Here is a 22,312-nt window from a genome sequence, read left to right as displayed (position 1 = left end):
ACTGAGGGAAAAGTGACGACCACTGTTGTCAAATGAGAAACAGTTTTCAAGATGATTTTATGTGACGTAGTGATGTCTTCAGATCAGGACAAATCCATCTGCTCCACAGTGATTCAAATGTGTTGTGAGGTGCCGCCAATGAGAATAAGGTGTATAGATGCGGTTGTGGCACCAGAAACCAAAGCAAACGCAATAACTATCTAGTGGCCTCAAAAAAACCACCAGACCGCGATTACATATATAAAGCAGCAATGAGTGTAATATTAGCTGGTTTTGTTTTAAAGAAAAAATGTTGATTAGGTACTAAACTACCAAATTAAGTCTCCATTGTCCATCATCAACTATTTTTCCAGTAGGAAACACTTTCTTTCATTGTACTTGATCGTATAGAATGTGTAGATCCATAGATGTGTGTTTAAAAGCATGCCACATGTGACCATGCAGCGATCACCAACATACTGTCGAGGCAAACTGGCCGAGCTCAGGGGTTCATTTTCCTCTGCAGCAAGCACAAGCCGCTCCACTAAGGTCAACACCTGTGTTCTAAAATCAGCGCCGGGGTTGGGCGTGATAGGAACCCAGGCCTCATTCACAGAAAGCTCGAGCTCAGAGAGAGGGGCTTACATTGAAACCCAACGCTCTCGCTATTTTCGAGGCACTCGCCGTCCACAAATAGCAACCCCATCCCCATCTTTGTAGCTCCGCAGGTCTTTTTTCCCTCCTCCGCCACAGGATGTTGTCTAAATTCGACAGTTGTTCAATATTTCCCATGGCCCGGGGCCAGGGAGTGCAACAAATGCAACATTTCCACTAATGTCAGCTATGCACCGACGGCCTTGCCAGATATATCTGGTCGCTAGAAATATCGGATGGCTTTTGTCGCTGAGTGGATTCTTGGTCACTCGCACCGGACACAATGGTTAAGACACAAATCGTAATCCGTGATGTTCCTCTTAACGGGACAGCTGATCACTGTCACATTCCGGTGCACCGGCCAACCCGCAAATCAGCCAAAGTGCCTCATGTAATCTTCGGACTCTCTTTCATCATGTGTCACGCATCATGCGAAAGATCTCATCTTACGCTGTGGTTTTTCCTCATCTGTCAGCCCCTCTTCTGTTTTATTCTACCTGAGATTCAATGATCCAATTGAAAACACTACCTAACAATGCATTTGAGTGTGGTTGAGCACAGGATTTCCCTCCTTAACAAACCCACCGAGTCCTTTTAATGAACAATTAAACCAAAATGTGAGCATGACGGCACATGGGCTGCATGTTAACTACAAACTGAGTCAACAAGGTTATTTTTAACCCGCGTTCACATACCCGGGGCCCCCGTTTGCTAATCACTTTGTTCCCCTCGCCGTCATATCCCATCTGCCCCGTTGCCAATGTCACAACGTGCTTTTATTGGCCAGAAGGAAATAATCTCCCTCGGGACGGCAGGTAGAAGACCGACCAGGCCCGGAGCAGTTTCTTCAGCACAGGATAACATGGATTTTGATTGTTATAAATAAACTGGCAGCTGACACCAGACCAGGTCCCTCACATGCACGGGATGGGGCAACCTTGCAGAGTATCCCCGGGTACTGTGGAGTAAGCTCCCTGCAGAAGGGGGAGAGTCAAATCCCTTTAAATGTGGTTTATTTCATGTTTTAAGATTATTATTATGTATTTACAGGTTGTCTGTGATCGTAGGGGTGTAAAATATACTGCATAATGCCAGAAAATGGGATTATGTACACAAATAGTATGAAAAATAGGTAGGCAGATAAAGTATGAGTCTTAATAAACCAAAAAGATGAGGAAATACGCAGCATGTAGAAGAAAAATGACAAAATAAAAGCTCACATTTTAAATCTGGAATCGTTCCTGATACCTCAGCTACAAACTGAGATGGGAAATTGAGCTGCTTGATCCCAACAAAGTTAAAACAGATCTTTGTTGTATGTTGATGACTCATTACATGGAACTCTCTGTCCTTCCCTGGGCACAACAGTTGCCAGGACGGAGGTTGACACAGCTGTCGCAAAGGAGCCTGGTCCCGTGTGGTGAGGCAATGGAACAGAGAAGGTCAGAGGTCGCCCGGCGTTTAGGCTAAAAGAGAGAACAGGTGACGGAAAGGTGAAGGCGACTCGCTCCCGTGATTCACCGAGGGGACGGAGGGAGTTGGACAGATGCTACGGAGGTCAGCGGATTCAGGAATGCAGAAGTTTTCAATGATGAAGGGTTGATCTTCCACTGAAGGGCGTTAACACATACCTTCTGTGCTGTTTGCACCAAGAGATGATGAGATAACTGATCTTAAAACCAAAAAAAAACAACCTCCGTCAAATCTCAGTGGAAGACGATGCAACTCAACAAAAGGTGACCACATTTGATTCCGTCATGTTTCCTCTCTGCTGCTCCTTAATTACGCTCTGGTCTGTCACCGAAGCCCCCAAAAGGTGACAAAACAGGAAACACGTCTTTTCTCACCAATCAAACAATTAGGACATAAAAGGGTCCTCTGGGTGTCAGAACGGGGGTCTTGTCCCCCTAAATGACCCCGTTGTAATGGTCAGGCTGGTGGCCTCTGACCGGGTGACAGGTGAGCTGCAATGTGGTGGATCAGCCCACAGCAGAGCTCAAACCTGACTGTATTTGTTCTACATGTAATGCGGAAACTCTCTCACGGAGGTTTCAAGTGTCGTAGGACAGTAGTTTGTTTAGTAGTAACAACATTTTCACAGATCTGTAGACGGGAAACAAGGAAACAACAGCCTGTGTGTGCAGATAAGCATGATTTTAATGAACAGAGTAGGAGTTTTATTTAAAACACTGGTAGTTGGTTCACAAATGCCATAAATTTATCCATGACATCATCCTACACCACCTCACTTTATAAGCTAAATAAACTTAATGTACAAAATAGAATGACTGGATAGTTTCATACAGGATGGAAACTCAAAGCGTACATAAACCAGTTTATCAAAAAAACCTGCACAAATACAGTGTATCTTAACATGGGTATATTAATATGAGTATTCATACAAGCAGTAAGAACTTTGTGTCTAATTACTGTTGTTTGCCTTATTCAATTTCTGCTGAGGACTGGCTGAATAGTGTGGTAACCTATAGGTTTCACTTTGTTACATGTATATGCTTGTACTTTATCAGTACTTAATTTCCTAATGATTTTCTAATTAGTTACTAGTATAAAGTTAATATTATACAATTATATAAATTTAATATAAGTTAATAAGTTTCTTGGAAAGAAAAATGCAATTAGGTGATTTTGAGTTTGCAGACGTATGCAGTTAAAGTAACATTACCGCAAAAATACCCATCTAAGAAAACTCCTGCATTGTCTGGCATCACATTAAAAATCGTTCCCCTGGTGCAGTGGAACATATTTTCACATGATCCTTTACTGTGGCCTCCGATGGAAGAATGAATGCGGAGCAGCCTATAGAAACCAAAAGCCTGTGGGGGTCGTCAGTCAGCTGCCCCGACTCTGACCAAAAGGGAACGACAACTGCAGGAGAGCCAGCAGCAGCGCAAACAGCAGCAGCGCAAACAGCAGCAGCGCAAACAGCAGCAGCAGCGGTGACACGGAGATGAAACAGAGACAGGGTTTATGGTGGGGTGGGGGGGGGGGGGTCAGCTGAATCAGCCGTCCAGCTGAGGAGAGACAGGTGGTCTCTTCCCCTCTCAAAACCTCTTTTGGGGAAAATGTCAAACTTTAATCGATTGCCTGAGAATCATTTTCTGAACATTTAATACGATCATCCAGCTCTTCAGGGGATGACGGAGGCAGAAATCTTCCTGCTGTAAATGTTCCAGATTTTCTGAGAAACTTGGAGAAACTACAACAGTCCCCTTCAATTCAATCAAGCTGCACCAAGTTACACACACTGACCCCGAACCACATCCTTTCACCAAGTTTTGTGCAAATCCGTTTTCTGTAATCCTGTCTCTGATTATTGAATCTGTTCAATTTGTATGTATGTTTTTGTATCGTATTATCTATCAGGCATTAGCACCATAATCTAGATTAGGACACTATAACCTTTTCCATGGCTAAAAATTTGACAATCATATTATTTCTGATTCAAATATATCTACTTGACATCATTTACATACAACGCTATATGTAAGGTCCAACCAGGATTTTGTATCTAACATAACATGACAAGATGCCTGTGGGATTGTGTTTGATCACATTATTGACATTTGATGATGTCAACTGTCAACTTTCAAAACCCTGATGAAAACCCACCTTTTCACAACTGCTTTTAACGTTTGAATATGAAAAGTTTCTTATATTTGAATGTGTAATTTTGATGTGAATTATATAATTGAGCATTGTTGAAAGTGCTATACACATAAAAGGTATTAGTATCAAGTGTCACCCATTTTGTCTTCCCTCCAAACTAGATAGTTGAATTCAATAAATATCTTGTGTAACAATGGTAAAATACATTTTATCAAATTACTTTTTTAATACAGTGTACGAGTATATATAGGTTTTTAATGCTATATACTTTCCAACATGTGCCCACCAAAAGCCTCCTCATGTCCTCTCCATCCCCCCATGGGAGGTAACAGCTGTGGTGTCACCCCGAGTCACATGACATGGGCAGGTGGGAGAAACCTATGTGGGACATCCATCCCCCCATTCTTCCCTCCTATTCTCTCTCTCTCTCTCTCTCTCTCTCTGAATGTCAAACCACACAGGCACACACAGACACACACAGACACACACACGGACAGGCACACGCACGTGCACAATCTCCTCTTTTCAAGGGTGTGTCCATTTTGCATTGCTGGAATGTGCTCCATGTTAGTAACTCATACTGTATGTCTGATCTCCACATTGATGACATTCCAGGGACAGCATCTCTCTCACTCTGGTCCCTGCTTGTAGCTGCCATGTCGCAGACTCTGTCCACCGATCTTTCAGTTATAGAGCATCTTATCATGAATGAGCACAGCCATTATATCCCACCTCACAGCTCTGTGACTCCAATGAAGCTCACAGAAGTTTTTAGATGATGAACTTTGTCCAGTGTAACAAATGTAACATGCAGATATGGATCAATGGCTGATTTGAATTATGTCAAACTACTGGTGGTGAGCAGGTTAATTCTCTTGGGGAAAATATATATATATATATAACACAAAAACCTATCTTACATATTGAAAAACTTAAATCTGTGATTAAACCTCATATTACAGCAGAGAAACTAACTGTACAAATATGTAAGTTGCTGACATATTCAGTACAGGCATGTACCTCTTTCCCCCATTATTACTGAGACATATGTTTTCAGCCCTTGATATTATTTCATTTTTACCGCCTCAAATATGCCTTATCTGTAAAGGCATGTTTGGACAGTAATATATTGACTTATTTTACATTATGTTATGTTAAGTTAAGTGTTATTTCGAGTCTGTCCAAACTGTGTATGTTTACTGTTCCTTAAAAACTATTCAAACTCAGCCTGCTGTTAATTTTTACACTCAGAAAAAAGTGCAAAATCCCTACAGGAGAGTGACTCTAAAGGTATTAGAAAACCACATTTTATGATTTTATGATATAAATACAGTCTTTTATTAATTTAAGCCAATATTTAAGGTCGTTACCACCAATAGACAGGATATTGCAGGATATGTGCAGTAGTTGGTAGGAACATATGGATAAACATGGGCTGTCCCTATAGTTAATATGTTCATTTAATAACACGTGGTTTTTGAGAGAGTACAAATCTGAAAGCTATAAAGACATTATATGACAAATAAATCTAATCTAATCTCTTAAATTTAGTTATGCATCTTTAATAAACAGCTGTATGTTGATAACTATTTCAACAAGTGTCTCTCTGTCAGTGGGAACCTCATGTGGCGGCTCAGTTTCCGGGGACAGTATTTACAAGCGGACCACACGGTGCGAGGAGCCATTCAGCGACAAAACCACATTTTAACCTTAAATTCAGTTTAACATTCCTGCGTCTTTCCTTTAGTTGTAATTTTGTTTTATCAATGTTACTCGTAGACGCCCTTTAGCGACTTAAAGTAACGCGTTACTATTTGGCGCAGTAATGGCGGCGGAGTGGGTTTTCCTCTGATAGCTGACCTTTATTTTGAAAAACAGACAGATCGCAGGTTTGTATTTGTAACTAATTCCGAGCTGACTTGTAAATATCAACGGGATTTAATCTTATTTACGTTGCATTAACTGTGTGATTACAAGACGTATTGGACGTTGTGGTGTTGTTTACGCTGCCTTCACTGAATGTAACGTCAGACACACGTGTGATGGTAACCCTGTGTTGTGTCTACAGACCATGAGACTCACAGCTGCTCGTCTGTCCAAAGTGCTGCAGCTCACCCTGGCGGTCATCAAACCAGACGCGGTGGCTCACCCGCTGGTGTCGGAGGTCAGTACAGACACAGCAGCTTCACACTGCTTTGTATTGAAGGCCACAGCCGTCGTGTAAGTCTTACAGAGACTGGTCAGTGCTGCCTGATGGACGTTTTGATATTTCAGGAGTTAAGGGATAGTTCACCACAAAAATGAAAGTTCACTCATTATCGACACAAACACCCCCCCCCCCCCCCCCCCCCCCCAAGAAATGCCCTTTCTTACTGTGTGATTCAAACAGTATTTATATATAAATAAATAAGTTGTTTACTCAGTTCCAGTCTCAGAAACGATAAACATGTCTTTTATTCTCTCTCAGGCTCTTCACCAGAGAATCCTGGACAACAACTTTGTCATTGTTCGACACAAAGATCTCGTGTGGAGGACGCAGGACTCTGAGAGGTTCTACGCTGAACATTCAGGTGTGTATGCAACTCATGTCTGTTACTCTATGTTGTTCTTGTCTTGCTTCGATCCTTCCAGTGATTCTATATGACTACATATGTGAATCAGCTGCTGTTTTAGTAGATTTATGTTGGTTATAACAATTGATGCATCATGCTACAGTAGCCACAATAAGAAAGGAATAAAAACAGCCTCTTGTCGTTTTTTTTTGTTTTTGTTGAAGAGTTTAACTGAACCCTTTTGTGCTTCAGGGCGATTCTTCTATCAAAGACTTGTTGAATTCATGGCAAGGTGAGCCCCACTTCACACAGTTAATGTGCAAAATCGCAAATCATGCCTTTTATGTCTTTGGATAAATGTGGTTTTCTGTCTCATGTATTCAAAATGGAATAAGAGGAACATTTTCATACCCCCGTAACCCACTGAGCTGGCACAGAGAAGGCTCGCCTCTGACGACAGGGCTCCTATTTCATGCTCAGCAAGTCGCCAATAAATTATTTTCTGAAACTTCACTACAGGAGTTTCAATTATCAGCCGAGTGCCACGTTAAGCACAACACCCCCGGAGCAATTGCCTGAAAATTGGCGTGTAGCCGGCTCATAATGGCACCGCATGCATTGAACACTGCAAGAGGTGCTTTATAGGCACATCGTCACAGTTGTTTCTCATCACAGCAGTGAATCAGTACCACACCAACCTTTCTCTGGGTGTTGGGAGGGTTACTGGAAATCTAACAAGCATCTTTAGCCTGTCAGCTCCTGTTGGCACGGTTTCGCTAAAGCTGATAAGCTGATATCTGTGTATGCCCGACATGTTATTTATATCTGAGCTCTCCTCTCAGGAGGTCCTGGAGTGAATAGATAGAGCAGTGTGTAGGATTCTGGGGGGAATCTAAAGGCAGAAATTAAATATAACATTCATAATTATGTTTTTATTTATATAAACACATGAGTTAAGTTCCGCTGTGTTTCTACCAATGACTCTATATATAGCTGGACGACATGGCTGTCCCTAGAAAGTGAAGCCAAAACATCTTGATTGCCCCCTGGTGGCTGGCTGTAGTAAAGGTCATGAACTCCGCCCCTTCCATGTTAGCAGATGGGAAATGTTCTTCCAAAAGGTGGTTTCCTTAGTTTTTTGGTTGTACTTATCACACTGTATCTTCAATGGTTTATGTCTCTCAATAGTTTGGTTTTAATTACTTAACTGATGCTATAAAGAAAGAGGTGAAATGTCGGGGGGGTTAATCACCGAGACCTCAATATCGCAGCTTCACTCCATGATCACTGCGGCTCAAACTCAATGTTTGGGCTTCAATCTATAACCTCACTGCGAAATGCTTCTAAATTCTACACTCTGGTCCTTTAAAGCCTAGATAGCACCCACAGCTATTTGTGTGTAGCAGCTTCACAGAGCATTATGTGCACTGACGGGAAACATTCAATTGGGACTCAAAATTTAAGGCTGCTGTTGTTGTTTTTTTTTGTCACAGCGGTCCGATGCGAGCGTACATTCTAGCCAGAGAGGACGGAATACGCCACTGGAGAGAACTGATGGGACCCACCAAAGTGTTCCGAGCCAGATACACCTCCCCCGCCACCATCAGGGGCCAGTTTGGACTCACAGACACACGGAACACAACTCACGGCTCAGGTAGGAAACAGATCATGGATTTAAATACAGTCTTTATCAGTCCTTAGTGCTTCACTTGGTGCTAAACACAGTAGGTTTACACCCCCTGCAGTATCTCATGGGCTATCACATCACACAGTGCAGCTTCATCAGGCTAAACATGAGTGGAACAGATTAGTTTAACAGTGTAATTAAACACTCATAGCACAAACAGTGGTAGCTTTAAAATCACCCTTCAACAAGTTGCATTATGAAATATAGTGAATTATGAATTGTTTCTACAGTAGTGCATCATAAAATTGGTCTCGATATTTGCATAAAGTTAATAAATTATCTTCTCAATTATTCATGACACATTTTATTCAGTAGCAAGTTCTCGATGGTCTGATTATTCAACAATACACCCAGTTTGGCTTCTTAAAGCCAATTTTCAACTTTTTCTTTTTACTGGACTGTTGAGTTAGAAAGTTTTTACAAATCCTGATTGTTTTTTTAATGATTGTTTCTCCAGATTCTGTTGAATCGGCACAAAGAGAAATCAGATTCTTCTTCCCGGACTTCTGTGTGGACGAGTGGATGGAGAAAGAGGAGCCGTCGTTCAGATCTGGACAGTTACACTTCGATCATCAAAAACAGATCCACACACTTTCAGCACAAAGCTGACCCCAGATCTGCTGGTCATCAACACACCGGTCAAAGGACTCAAAGATAAAGACCAGCTCCTGGTCCACCTGATGCCACATGCTTTATGTAATACTCTGAGAACGCATGTTTATTGTTTACGTCACTTCCTCCGAGTGCCAAACTTGTTCCATGCATGTGTAATTAAAAACAGATTTTCTTTCAACGACACGTGTTGTAATTTGAAATAAAGTCCGTAAATGTTTTATTAGACTTATTGTCATTAGAAAACACATTCGACTCTATTGTGCAAATCAACACAATGTAGTGAGACAGTTTTTACATCATCAAAGTCACAACCTCCTGTTCAAGCTGCACTGTAAACATTGCAGTCGTCACGGTCGAGTTCCGTTACCTGAGCCACACAGACCGCAGCACAGCAGCAGCTACATTTCAGTGTCAAATAACGGAAACTATAAAGTATTTATGCAATGTGAAGATTCAGTTACTTCAAATAACACTAACGATATATTTACACATATCTATCCCTAAAAGCATCTTAAAATTTGAATTCTAGGTGGTTTGTGAAATTTGAATTTGCCAAAGGATTTTAAAAACAGGTCATCTGCTGTGATAGTGTGAATTCTTCATTTACTTTTGGTTTGATATCATATGTCCTGCAAAATTTCATTTTAAAAAATTTTCTTATAACAAATTACAGTTTTTTTATGTTTTACATGTGTTCAAAGTGTCAAAATACAGTCAAACATTGTGGCAACAGGCTCCATAGAAATACATTTCATGATATTATCTACAAAATGGCCCAAGTTATTTAAGAAAATGAGAAAAATATTCCGTTATCCCGAGTCTCACACGTCCCTCTTGTGCTTCATCAGCCTTCACACGCTTTCAGTTGGTTTATTTCACAGTCGTCATTTTTCTTTGGCTTCATCCTCTCAAGTGTTTTGTGTGGCCACCTGTTTCAGACTCTCCACAGGTTTCATCACCTCGTAGGTGGTGAGCGACTTCTTCACCTTCCCGTTCTTGTCCACCTGATGGATGCTCTGCGTCACCGTGATGGTCACCTGCTTTGTGGACATCCGATTGTCCTGCCATTTTGTCTGTGGATGGTGGGGAATGAAAGACAGGACATGGTTAATAGTAATACACTAAAACTTGTTCAGGGTTAGCCAGAATTTGGCATGACAATGTGGGAATTTGAGCTATGTATTGTGTTCTTATTCATATAATTGTTGGAAAATGCTAATTAAATTTCCCCACAGGTCACAGTGATTTTAATATGTCTTGTTTTGTCTGGCCAAGAATCCATTTAATATCATCTATGACCCCCAAAAATTCTAATTTCTAACATCAGAGATGCTAGACAAGAAAATGTTTCCTACTTACGATTAAAATACAAACAACGCAATTATCCAAATAGTTGCATCTCATCATCATCTGTTAATAAACTAATCTGTCATTTGATGAATAGTTTCTGTTCTAAACGTGACATGAGCAGGATATTAAAAACAAAGTAATGGTTTTACACCTTTTATCCACAAGTGGGACTCCCACAGCTCATTATGTTTAATAATTGAATGACTATAAAAGATAAAGACAAGTGAAGGACAGAGAAGCAGAGGAAAACTGAAAAAAAACATTTACAAACATCCAGCGCGAGACTCACGATTTCCTCAGTGTGCAGAACGCTCCGCCGCTGCACCGTGGTGCCAGACGAAGGCAGCACCTCCTCTTTGGGCGCCGATGGCAGGATGGCAGGAGGGCTGCTGGGTTTCACATCATTCAGACTGACTTCCGACACGGCGGAGCAGACCTTCAGGTACGCCTGAGCAGGAGGAGGGAGGCCGTCATCAAAGAAATCTGGAACTGTATAGCAAAACAAAAACTTAGATTTGTTTCCTGGAACTACAAAACCACAGGACTCCTGTTGATACCGACTAATACGCCTTCAACTTATAGACCAAACATCCATCCCAATACACACACCTGCTGTCTTTGCATACCTGGTTTCTGATTACTGCCAAAAGTGGAGCACTTGTTAAGATTCAAAGTGTGTAGTGGATTTTCAAATAACACATGGGTTCGAGGCTTATAGGTGTGATAGTTTAGATGCTTTAAAATAAGAAAAATTTAAATCGAAAGTAGATGCAAACAAATCAGTGATTTCCAGACTATATCCACAGTCCACAGGGATATCCACAACCACAGTCGGATTATAATGAAGCTAAACCGAATATCAGCAAAACAGACATGCAGGAGGCAGAAGAACAACAAGGGATTATCTAGGAATAATGGTATAATACACAAGTTATTATGGAAGAGGTGGATTAAAGAATCAGAAAGCAGAGAAGAGGAGGCAGCTTGAAGTGTTTACCATAAAAACAAAAATGATATTGACAATAGAAAAGAGAGCAACTCCAGAGATTATTCATATGGTGCAATCTGAAATGTGGAGTGAGTCATTTGGGTGTTGAAACCCTGTTTGTGGGCAAAAAAGTTAATAATAAAACTGGATTGCGTTTTTTTTCCGGGATCGACAGAATGAAGAAATCAGGGGAACAAACAAATAGTTTCTCTTACAACCTCTGGAACAGAACACAGCACTAGAACTTTGATTCATTACTGCATTCTTCTTTTAAAATAATAATAAAAAAAAGGAAAAGGTGTATTACAATCCTGGCAGTACAACAATTATCACAACTTTTTATGATTGATAAGATGCAGAATTGGATATTTTTATAAATCAAAGAGTGTTAGTCAGCATACACACAGCTTATAGGGTGTTAACTGCTGTCACTGAACTAATTTGAATACAGTGTGATTAATTCATCCATCCATTATCTATACCGCTTTTCCTTTAGGGGGTCTTGGGGGACTGTTCACACTCACATTCACACCTATGGTCGATTTAGAGTCTCCAGTCAACATAACACCAATCTGCATGTGTTTGGACGAAGGGAGAACGTGCAAACCCCGGCTAAACTGTGATACTAGAGTTCTAACCGCCGTACCACTGTGCCAACACGAGCAATTATGGAAAACACAACAACAACATCCCTCTGAAGTGTATTTGATGTGCACACAGCTGTGGCGTATTGGATGTTGGCATTCCTCACATTGTTGACACAAACAGAGCAAAGTCTGCATCACTGCGTAGCCGCTTCTGTGCCACATCTAACAGATGCTCATGTCAGTCACCATATTGCGGCGCCACTCTTTGATACAGTCCCTGTGGTTACAAGGTGCTGATTAATCTGGCCAATTCTGGATCCGTTTTATCCCCTCGGAGCGATGCTGTGCTTTATTTGTCCTCACAATCACATCAAGGCTCCTCTGCCGGGATTCAGTCGCAGCTCTATCGGTTGCCAAGAGAGCCAAGGCATGTCTGAGCACACTGGCTTCTGATGTAACCCATTATTCCTCCATTTCCTGTCTCATCTCCCCCTGGCTTCAAAGACGAGTGCAGCCGCAGTTCAGGGCAGACAAATTAACGGGCACAAAAGAAAACGACAGACAGATCCACGTTTTTCTGAGGAGATACAAATGTGTTGCGGGGGAAGATGTTTTACACATCGTCACGTCATATTTAATCCTCAGATAGAGAACGACGGTCACCATAACCCTTCTTTATTACTAATTTTGCTTTTGCATAATGGTTTCCTTTTGTCATGCATAACCTATCACATGCTGTCATTGCTAATCCAATCAGGTCGACTCAAAGCCTGAACTCTCCGAGATACATTCAAACAGTCCCACTGATCAAAAACCTCATTATGCAGCAATTAAAAAATGATGAACGTGCATTTGGTGCCAAGACGTATAAACACACACAGCCAAGCACACAACTGAAGAACATTAGCATGCATATGACATAGAATATAGAATAAAATAGGAATTTCAAATACACTGTAATCTGCAGTGGGAATCGAATGAAGTCATAATTTATACAACCATGAGTGTTTTATTCATCAGTTCAGCAGCTAGATTCCTGCCTGTGCCTGTTAGGAGACTATTAGGAGACTATTCATTCATCCTTCCACTCAGCTCCTAATTCGTTCTCCTCACCCGGGCTGATTGTTTTCTCAGAAGCAAAGCCGGCCTCGGAGTTCTCGGAGGGGATGCTCTGGATGGACGACAGGGGGATGTCGGTGTCGGTGCTGGTCAGCCACGTTGACTCCGTCTCTTTGGTCCAGCTCTCCAGGTAGCGAGGCTCCAGAGCGTCCGTCCTGCTGCCCCCGCAGCCCATCGCTCTCCCGCAGGGCGCCGTCACTTCACAGCTGGACTTCTCTTCAGAGCAGAGGAGAGAGAAAGAGATTTACACTGGATTTCACATTAAACAGAGAAACGATAGAAGCAGCTTCTTTCCTCTTGGGACAAAAAGCATAGTTCTACACGTATGTAGTGTGCAGAGATCTTTTGAATCAAAGTCAACTAACATAGGCTACATCACTAACAATAATAAACGCTAAACGGCCATTTGTGTGAGTGCTGAGATAGCAACATGAACTCAAAATGATAAGTAAGTAAGTAAATGAATAAATAAACAATATAAATAAGTAAATAAAACCAATAAGCAACAAAACAGAAACAAAATTAAGCATAACAGAAATGATCTTGGGGGACTTTACATTTAGAGCAGACTCTACTCTTTATTTTCAGATACACCACATTCCCCAAAGTTCCAGGCGCCAGTAGTGAGAAAAATCTCAGTTTTAACAGGAAGAAACCTCGAGCAGTATTAGGCTTGAAGGGACAGAGCACCATTCAGGTTTATAGGGCTAATGATAATAATGAATACGCATTAAATGACAGATAATACTAGGACAAGTAAGGGAAAGAAATGTCATAGTACATTAATTTGACATCCAATCTTCTAAGCAATTAAGCAATTGTTCATTGAATAAAGCTATTTCCAGACTCTCTGGTGTGAGGATTTACTGCTGTTTTTATGTGTCGTATGTGATTATAACTGTTGGTTGTAAAAAAAAAAAAGAAATCTTTGATTGACGCCTACTAATCTAACAAATCAAGAAAATAATCGATAGCTTTATTTACAGAAAATAATGATTATTAGCAGTTTTACTTTTGATCAGATATCATCTCACAGGACATGAACAATACTCACAGCACAGCACACAGCTGTGGGACCCCGTGCCCTCATACGACGCAGGATTATTGTCTCCAATTACGTTTGTTCTTCCAGGAGTGGGCTGAGTGGTCCCCTCGCCGTTAACTCACATTTACATGTCTTCCAGAACATTTGAAGGCAGCATCCTGGGAGTGTCAGTCAATCCATATTACACAGGAGGCTTCTGCAGATCATAAACACATAGAGTCACCTGTTGGAAAAGAAGAGAGGGAGACAGAGAGAGAGAGAGGAGGTGAAGAAAATGCATCTTTTTCTGTGGCTTTATCGACATTTTCCAATATCACTTCATGTCAGAGACCAACATAAAATATTGAAAGTCTTGTTCAGGTTTTCTCTACAAATACATGATGCCATCTTATCACTGTGGATATTGAAACAGCTGACAGGTTGTTTCTCATTGTATGCACAGTATTTTGTATACATGATCAGATTTCTAAATGCAATAATGCATATTCAATGATGTATAATATATATCTATACTATCTATATGTATGTGTGTATATATGTATGTACACACATACTGTATATACATATGCATCTATGTATAAAGACGTATATACACATATACTGTATATATGTATCTATCCATCCATCCATGTATGTATGTATGTGTGTGTTTATGCACATACTGTATGACACATATATATGCGTATATATGTCTTTCTAAATGTATAAAGATATATACACATACATCTTTGTTATATATGTTTATCTATCTATCTGTCTGAAACCTACTACAATTGGACAGCAGAGGAAATCAACACACCTTGTAAAACCACTAGAATACATGGATCTGATAATACACAAATTAAAGAAATTAATAAATGAAGAAATAAATTATCTATCTATCTATCTATCTATCTATCTATCTCTCTATCTCTCTATCTCTCTATCTATCTCCATAATAAGACCTACTATAATTGGATAGCAGAGGAAATCAACACACCTTGTAAAACCACTAGAATACATGGATCTGATAATACAAAAATGAAAGAAATTGATGAATGAAGAAATAAATGATCTTTCGATCTATGAACATGAGACCTATAATTGGATAGCAGAGAAAATCAATGCACCCTTGTAGAATCACACGACTCGGACCTATAACCACTGCTCACTGTGGATGAGTGGGTCTTAGTTAAACCAGCTCTAGTTGCTGATGAGGTCTGAATTCTGCCGATGAGCCTCCTATCGATCATCGCACCGGATTGAATTGTCTTTCCCAGGACTATTCAGGGAACGATCATCAGCAGTGGGAACAGTATGTGGCGTAAAAAACTCCGTCAGTGCGTAACGACCTGACAGCGGCTGTGCCAGCATCGTGTTTCCTGAGGGCCGTGAGGAAAACCCCCGCTGACACAGAGAAACAAACACAAACACTGACCACATGAGGAGGAATGGACGCAAGGAGCCACGTATTAAACGACGCAGTTCAACACGCGGCTCAATGCGCACAGAGGAAGACGGAGGCTTACTGAGGATGATGGAGAGTCGCTGCTGGCTCGTCTCTCCCCGGTGCTCCTCCGTGTCCTCCTGCCAGACACAGCCGTAACGTGTTTGTTAATACCGACAATCCTCCTCCTCCTCCACCTCCTCCTCCGGTGGATTACTCACCGAGCGTCCGTCCGCCTCCTCCACAAACACAGAGAGGAGAGGAGAGGGCAGGAGGAGAGAGGAGAGGAGGCTGATTCATGAGAGAGCAGAGGAGAGGAGAGGACAGGAGAGGAGAGAGGAGAGAGGAGAGGAAGCTGGTTCATGAGAGAGCAGAGGAGAGGAGAGGACAGGAGAGGAGAGAGGAGAGAGGAGAGGAAGCTGGTTCACGAGAGAGCAGAGGAGAGGAGAGGACAGGAGTCTTGTCTTCTGTCTCTAAACTCCAGTAACATCACAGTTACCACAGCTGTTGCTAGGGAAACATCAAAATAATATAGTATCCTGCTGCTCTGTGCTCACAGGTCTTCTGCTCCTTATCCACTAAACTGCTATTTGACTCATGTTTTAAAAGTTTCCTGATAATACTAATTAATATATATATAAATAATTTAATAATAATCATTGATAATAATGATAAATATATATATACATAGACATACATACACACAGTGTATACTACACACTGTAGACTGTAGATACATATTTGTGTATATGTGTACATATATGAATATAAACATTTGTATATGTGTATAGTTCTCTCTATATATGTAGTATGCATATAGACAAACACACACACAAATTAATACATATTATTCTCTGTAAAATGTATTTTTTTGGTCTATATCATATATTATGAACTGGCATAGCAATGGTCACCTTCTGACCACATGCCCTGAAAACCCTAATGAGATGTTCCCTACTCTGCCCACAAGGGGACAGTCACAGCCCACCCCTGTCCTTCAGCAACCAGGCTGCTGGAGGTTCCCTCACTCTTAACCAAAGGGTTAATGTCCACGAAGTCTCAGCTAAAATAAAAGAATTTAAATCGCCTGCTCATTTAATCCTCGGTGCAGCCATCCAGTTTATTGTCTGAGCGCTCAGTCACACAGAGCACTGCTGTCAGAGCTGGAAACACGTGTTAATCCAGGCAAAGTAATGTCAGGAGTGTTGTGTCCAAGACAAACAGAACCATACCCAGGGACAAATGCTCAAACACTGACAAAACAAAAAGAGACTCCTCCGTTTTGAAATGGAACTGTTTGGTGAAAGTTCAAAAGGGGAGAGAATGTGGAAAAAAACTGGGACAAAGGAGTGAATGTTGAGTCATGGGATCATTGTTATATGAACCTAATATCTAAATCTGAAACCTAAAGATCACTTTTGAGGAATATTTCTCCTGATTTCCATCCGGTTGTGAAACACAGCTACCTTGAACGAGAGCTCATGTAAATTAAGGTCCGATGCGTCAGCTGCCAATAAAATACATTACAAATAAACAGAGGGATCTCCACCGGATCAATCCACTCATGGGTACGCTCACCCTTTGCAGATTTAATGTGCAACAGCATACAGCACATGTCCTGTTCAGTTAGTGATGAGCCCCCCCCCCTACAAGGAGCACACATAAGATACACAGCTTCTAATGAGGTCTTTAAAATTGCACAGAATTAACTCGATGCACGAAACATTTTCCAATACAGTGTTTACTTGGAGAGGCCTCCTGATGCTTTGGGCGTAATCAGCGTGCAAATTCACTTCCTCACATCTTTCTTCCCTAATGGAGGCGGTAATGGAGACAAAGACAAGATGACAGGGGAGAGAACTTCCCTTTATATCCACAAACATGAGCTGAAAAGCAGAACAAGTAGAAACAGATGTTTTATCCATGAGTTGGGCTTCATCCCACCCCCCCAAAGAAATACCCTACACCACCAATTGCCCTTTAAATAATCAACTATTATTTCTCACAGGTCTGAGCTGGATCAAATCCCTGTGACTTCCTGCGCCTCCTTCGCCCATCACCCTGGTAATGAATCTCACAGTCTGCAGACAGCCAGGTCAATATGAGGCCGGGCAGCTTTGATTTGTATGTCCTGCCCCTCTGTCCTATTGGACTGCTGGTCAATAGGCCTGTCTTCCCATTGCCCTGGCGATTAATGTGGCACGCTGCCAAACACTGCACCGACATGGACGAACTCGCGAGGAGGTTTCTGCCGCAAATAAGGATTCATGCTGCTGCTGGAATATAATGGAAATGTACTTCATATCAATTTCGCAGCATGGAAAACCCTCCCTCTCACTCAATTCATATACAAGTGTTTGAATGGCGACTATTCAATGATAGAGAAACATTTTATATTCAAAGGTATATTAGCTGTGTTTTTGCATTGTTAAGTGTAAGATTTAAAGCCGCATTGATTCATATTTTTATTCCAACAATGAAATGGCTACTTGCATGTAAAAGTGACGAATATACAGGAAATTGTTACCCAGCTCTGCTGGTCTCCTTAGCAACTTGAAGCATTCTAGCATCTTTGAGCTGATTGTTTCGGTATTTTCTCAACATAAACTTTACTGATTCACTTCTCTCATCAGTCTGTTTTGCCGTAGCTGATATTTTCTGATAAATAAAACTACAGCTACTGTCCCAGCACCAAACAGCAGAAAAAGTCAGCGCCCACTGTAGCTAGAAAACATGGTGGAACAAGGTGTGAAGCATGAATACAAACAAGAGGTGGTGTTGGACTCGTGAAAACAATGAACATGACCCCATCTGAAGGCAGCGTTTGACCTGTAATAGGAACAAAAAGAAAGGAGTTATTTATAACTTAGACAATGACTCGATACTAATCAAGTGTCCCAGGAGCTAAGCTGATTTCAACCTTCGTTCATTTTATTTACACCAGTGTCTTCTTTTCTATGGTACGTCAAAAGGCTCAGCATGTCTATACGTTCCCTTAACAATTCACACTGTCACTAGGATTAGTTTTGGATCAGATATGTTTTCATCTAGGAGCACATTTTCTTCTTCTTCTTAAATTCATCTACACAGTGTGTGCGTTTGTGTGTAAAACCATCTCAGTGCTCCCGTTGGCCTCAGCGCTCATCCCCCAGCTGCTTCCTTTTCAACAGCTGGTCAAGGTTGATAGCGGATCATATGAACTTTCCACTGATTTTCAAAGTTTTGAGGGACGGAACTCCATTCTGGCTAATTCTGACAGCAGGGGGAGTGAATGAGCCGGCAAAGCAGCCAAATCCCAACCGTCAGTGGGATTTCACTGAGGCAGCCGGTGAGTTACAGCCCTGGAAAACTAATTAGGATGGTTCGGGCTTGGAACGGGGAATAGTTGTCACAAAGGTTCACCGCTTTTGCCAATCCACTTCTTATCTGTCACGGACTGTGGTGACTGCACTTAAAACATAGGACCCTGAAGCTTATTGCATGTGATGGGTGAGTTTGTCTTGAAAATCTATTATGGTCATCAAAATATATGCGTCTTCAGATAATGGCACAAACTAAAATTAATATTTCTTGATCGTCTCACACCTCGGAAACCTTGAAGCACTCTGTTAATGATACCCAGATATTATCTTGTCCAATGTTCCAGTTTTCATCAGCAAATTGTTGATATTGGAGCTGCCAGCGGTGCAATGAGCAGCTTATCCAGATTGAGCTTTGCGTGGAGGCTGCGGTTCAGTGGCATCAATCACATCCCCGGGCTCTTTTTCTGGCAGAGACGCACCACCGCTCCTCGAACTGGCGGAGGCAATCCCCCCCCATCTCTCTCTCTCACGTGGACCCCTGCCAGGGATCTCTCCAGAGGTTGTGATCTTTCAATCCATCATGGTCTGAGCTAACATGACACCTTTTTATTAGTGCGAAGTGTTCCGGAGAGAAGGCAGCAACTACCACCCAAATTAAGCAAGCGGGGCCAAGATAAGGTGAAAGCGGTATCGGGTTGGGCAGCAGTTTATTGCTTTTTTTGGAGGTGGAACAAGAAGAGCTGCTCAGAAACATGTAGCCATTCAGTGAACAAAGATTTTTCTAGTTTTTATACTTATTTTTGGTAGTTGTTGCAGATGCTTGACTTAATTAAGCCCCTTGAAAAAGCTTTGATGGCCCAATTCATTGAAATTATTAACAAATCTGCTTGCAGCAACACTTCATAATTCTTTATAAGTGGGATGACTCATCTCTAATGGAAGTTGGAAGAAGAAACTGCAGAGCACAGCATCATTAAGCACATATATATATATCTTCCCTCCTGTTAAACAGCTTTAATTTTGAGAGCATATAAATTAATATATTTCATCATATCTCGATGAAACAGTCTTTTATCTCATTTAATTACATAAGGAGGCGGCAGAGGAAGTCATGTTGGACTTAAAGATGATTATTATTGCTACCATCACAAAGTCTCCATGACTGATTCATGTAATTTCCCTCAGTGCCATTCATTGTCGGTGGAGGTGCTAAAATCGATCTTTAGCCACCTCTGGTGGAGGCTGGACTACAAATGCAGCCTTTGCACTTTATATGCTTCATTGGTTTTATCCTGCTAAACACACAACTCTAATCCTATCAAAGGCAAGGAATATTCCAGGAAGGCCACTGGCGGGGGGCTCATGGGGCGAAAGAGCAGAACATTAGTATTCATGGGATTTCTTGGGACAGACTCTTCGTTTTAGGGAAATTATCTCAGATACTCTGAGGGAACTCACGTGAACATTAAACCATGAGTTGGCATAAAGAGTCATTCTGGATGTTGGAGATTCTGGGCCAGAGTTGAAGCCAAAATTTGGACATGTGTAATTTCAAAAAGCATAACATTGGCATTGCATAAGAACAATAGTTAAAATCGATGAGGTCTTACTGATAGAAACTTTTAGGATTTACCTTTATTGAACTGCAGCTACTACATATTGTAGCAGTAGCAGTAGTTGCTGTTGTACTGACATATACAGGGGAATATAAAGATGGACGACATGACGGCTCCCAAAAAGTGAAGCCAAAGCGCCTCAATCACCACCTAGTGGCTGGTTGCAGCATAGGTCATAAACCTCGGCCATGTTAGTGAATTGGACATGAGCCAAACTAAAAAGTCAACGTACAGGTCAAATTTCTCAAAATTTCATTTTATCTTCATCACATTTCAAGTGGCTGATTTTATATTAGTTATTTAGTGCTATAAAAAATGTGTTGAAACATCAAAACAACATGGAAGGTGCTGAGAAAGCCTCCAGACGGCTGTGGTTGAGGAGGAGCGACATGTTTGCCAATTCCTCTGGAACACAAACCAGGGCCTGATCAACTCTGGCTGGGTCACCAGAGCAAGAGAGTGTAAGATGATGATGATCAGATATGATGTGTCCCAGTTTATCGTTCAATCGAAACAGGACATTTTGTGAAATGTAACATATACTGTACAGGATCAAATACATTGCTGTGCCTATTAAACCAATGGCCTCATTATATGAAAGATGTAACCAAGCACAATTCCCTCAAATGTGACACCAAAAGTGGAACATTTTAGTGTGAGATGAAGCTGTTATTGTGAATTGTTGGTGTACATTTCCCAGATATCAAATAAATAATATATCTTTCTCCAGATGACCCGGTCAGTTGATGACATTTCTCTGGAGTGGGATGTTATGAGTGCTGTGTCATTTGCGACCGAAGACGGCAACGTGCAATTCACCTTCTCGGTTTAACTGCCTTCCTGCAGACCTGCTCCTCCATAAGTACGTAAATAAGCACTTAAACTGAGAACTACATCATAACCTGTTATTTTGTCAAGTGGGGTTGTAGCTCCGGGCTCACTCACTTGAACCTCTGGAGTGGGAAATGAAGTGTTACACCTTTACTGCTGTTAACAGAGGGGGAAATTCTCGATGTTCTGAGATGTCGAAGCACAAACATGTTTCGCATTCTTTTTTTTACAGGTGCAATTGATACTGAGGCAGTTTCCCTTCATTTCCTTATCAACAAGCAGAGGTTCAGATTGAGTATTTTCAACCTCTGATGGGAGATTCTCTGTGCAGAGAGAGGGCGGATCGGTTTGAAGAATCAGTGCTGCGTCGGAGGCTGCACAGCATGTACGACACACAAACGCGGGGGGCCGAAATGTAAGGTCTCAAGGCTCTTCTCAGTGTGACACACAATGAGTCATACAATCGCCTGAACTAAATAGACTTTTCCTCAGGGAAGATATAAAAAGCTGGGCAAATGCATCGACAGGCACCGTGTTATATCATGCAACATCTGTCTAAAGGGCCACGAGAACAGCAAAATCAATAGCTATGATCTCGCCGTTAGCTATATCGGCTCAAAGCTCATAATTCAAATGTCTCCTGAGAGGCACTGTAAACTCCATGTGGTGGCTAAATGATTAACACGTCCTTTCAGGAACATTTCACTGTTCAGTAAATGCCATGCTTATCCTTATTTTATTATTCAGATTCGTAAAGAAAAGTTCAACAGGGGAGCCGGTGAAATAACTTGTTTAGTCTTTCAATAGATGTGGGAAGCCGTCACTATCTAAGGCCATTTTACGTACAACAGGTAAACAAATGCACAGGCACGACTGTGTAGGCGAAGGTCGGAACAGCTCGTCTACAGTTGTCATTAACTGTGATGGACAGTGA

At 41.4% G+C, this 22,312-nt stretch overlaps 2 protein-coding genes across 5 annotated transcripts; one reads left to right on the top strand and one right to left on the bottom strand.

The window, feature by feature from the left end:
- Positions 1-5,897: 5,897 nt before the first annotated feature.
- On the top strand, positions 5,898-9,136 carry nme6 (NME/NM23 nucleoside diphosphate kinase 6). Of its 2 annotated transcripts, XM_034580222.1 has the most exons (7): positions 5,898-5,931; positions 6,040-6,149; positions 6,329-6,424; positions 6,728-6,830; positions 7,065-7,104; positions 8,306-8,466; positions 8,957-9,136. In XM_034580222.1, the coding sequence occupies exons 3-7, from the start codon at positions 6,332-6,334 to the stop codon at positions 9,106-9,108; spliced, it is 549 nt and encodes a 182-aa protein (XP_034436113.1). In that variant the 5' UTR covers positions 5,898-5,931; positions 6,040-6,149; positions 6,329-6,331; the 3' UTR covers positions 9,109-9,136. The 2 variants fall into 2 exon arrangements, with proteins under 2 accessions (XP_034436113.1, XP_034436112.1); XM_034580221.1 differs by having other exon boundaries at positions 5,903-6,149.
- A 167-nt stretch (positions 9,137-9,303) lies between these two features.
- Positions 9,304-15,908, bottom strand: baalcb (BAALC binder of MAP3K1 and KLF4 b). Of its 3 annotated transcripts, XM_034580224.1 has the most exons (6): positions 15,851-15,868; positions 15,692-15,769; positions 14,213-14,426; positions 13,153-13,374; positions 10,754-10,953; positions 9,304-10,187 (listed from the first exon to the last, which is right to left on the bottom strand). In XM_034580224.1, the coding sequence occupies exons 4-6, from the start codon at positions 13,331-13,333 to the stop codon at positions 10,023-10,025; spliced, it is 546 nt and encodes a 181-aa protein (XP_034436115.1). In that variant the 5' UTR covers positions 13,334-13,374; positions 14,213-14,426; positions 15,692-15,769; positions 15,851-15,868; the 3' UTR covers positions 9,304-10,022. The 3 variants fall into 3 exon arrangements, with proteins under 3 accessions (XP_034436115.1, XP_034436114.1, XP_034436117.1); XM_034580223.1 differs by having other exon boundaries at positions 15,692-15,908; XM_034580226.1 differs by having other exon boundaries at positions 15,712-15,908.
- Positions 15,909-22,312: the final 6,404 nt, after the last annotated feature.

Source organism: Hippoglossus hippoglossus, chromosome 24 (genome assembly GCF_009819705.1).
Source record: "Hippoglossus hippoglossus isolate fHipHip1 chromosome 24, fHipHip1.pri, whole genome shotgun sequence".
Classification (NCBI taxonomy): domain Eukaryota; kingdom Metazoa; phylum Chordata; class Actinopteri; order Pleuronectiformes; family Pleuronectidae; genus Hippoglossus; species Hippoglossus hippoglossus.
This window is presented reverse-complemented; position numbering and strand designations above follow the sequence as displayed.

Bases quoted from the DNA above. Each gene is read 5' to 3' on its own strand.
- nme6 (XM_034580222.1), top strand. From the start codon at position 6,332: ATGAGACTCACAGCTGCTCGTCTGTCCAAAGTGCTGCAGCTCACCCTG. The intron at 7,105-8,305 runs GTGAGCCCCACT...TTTTTGTCACAG, and splicing joins CTTGTTGAATTCATGGCAAG to CGGTCCGATGCGAGCGTACA. The intron at 8,467-8,956 runs GTAGGAAACAGA...TTGTTTCTCCAG, and splicing joins GAACACAACTCACGGCTCAG to ATTCTGTTGAATCGGCACAA.
- baalcb (XM_034580223.1), bottom strand. From the start codon at position 13,333: ATGGGCTGCGGGGGCAGCAGGACGGACGCTCTGGAGCCTCGCTACCTG. The intron at 10,954-13,152 runs GTGAGGAGAACG...TTTGCTATACAG, and splicing joins TGAGAAAACAATCAGCCCGG to TTCCAGATTTCTTTGATGAC. The intron at 10,188-10,753 runs GTGAGTCTCGCG...CACCATCCACAG, and splicing joins TTCTGCACACTGAGGAAATC to ACAAAATGGCAGGACAATCG.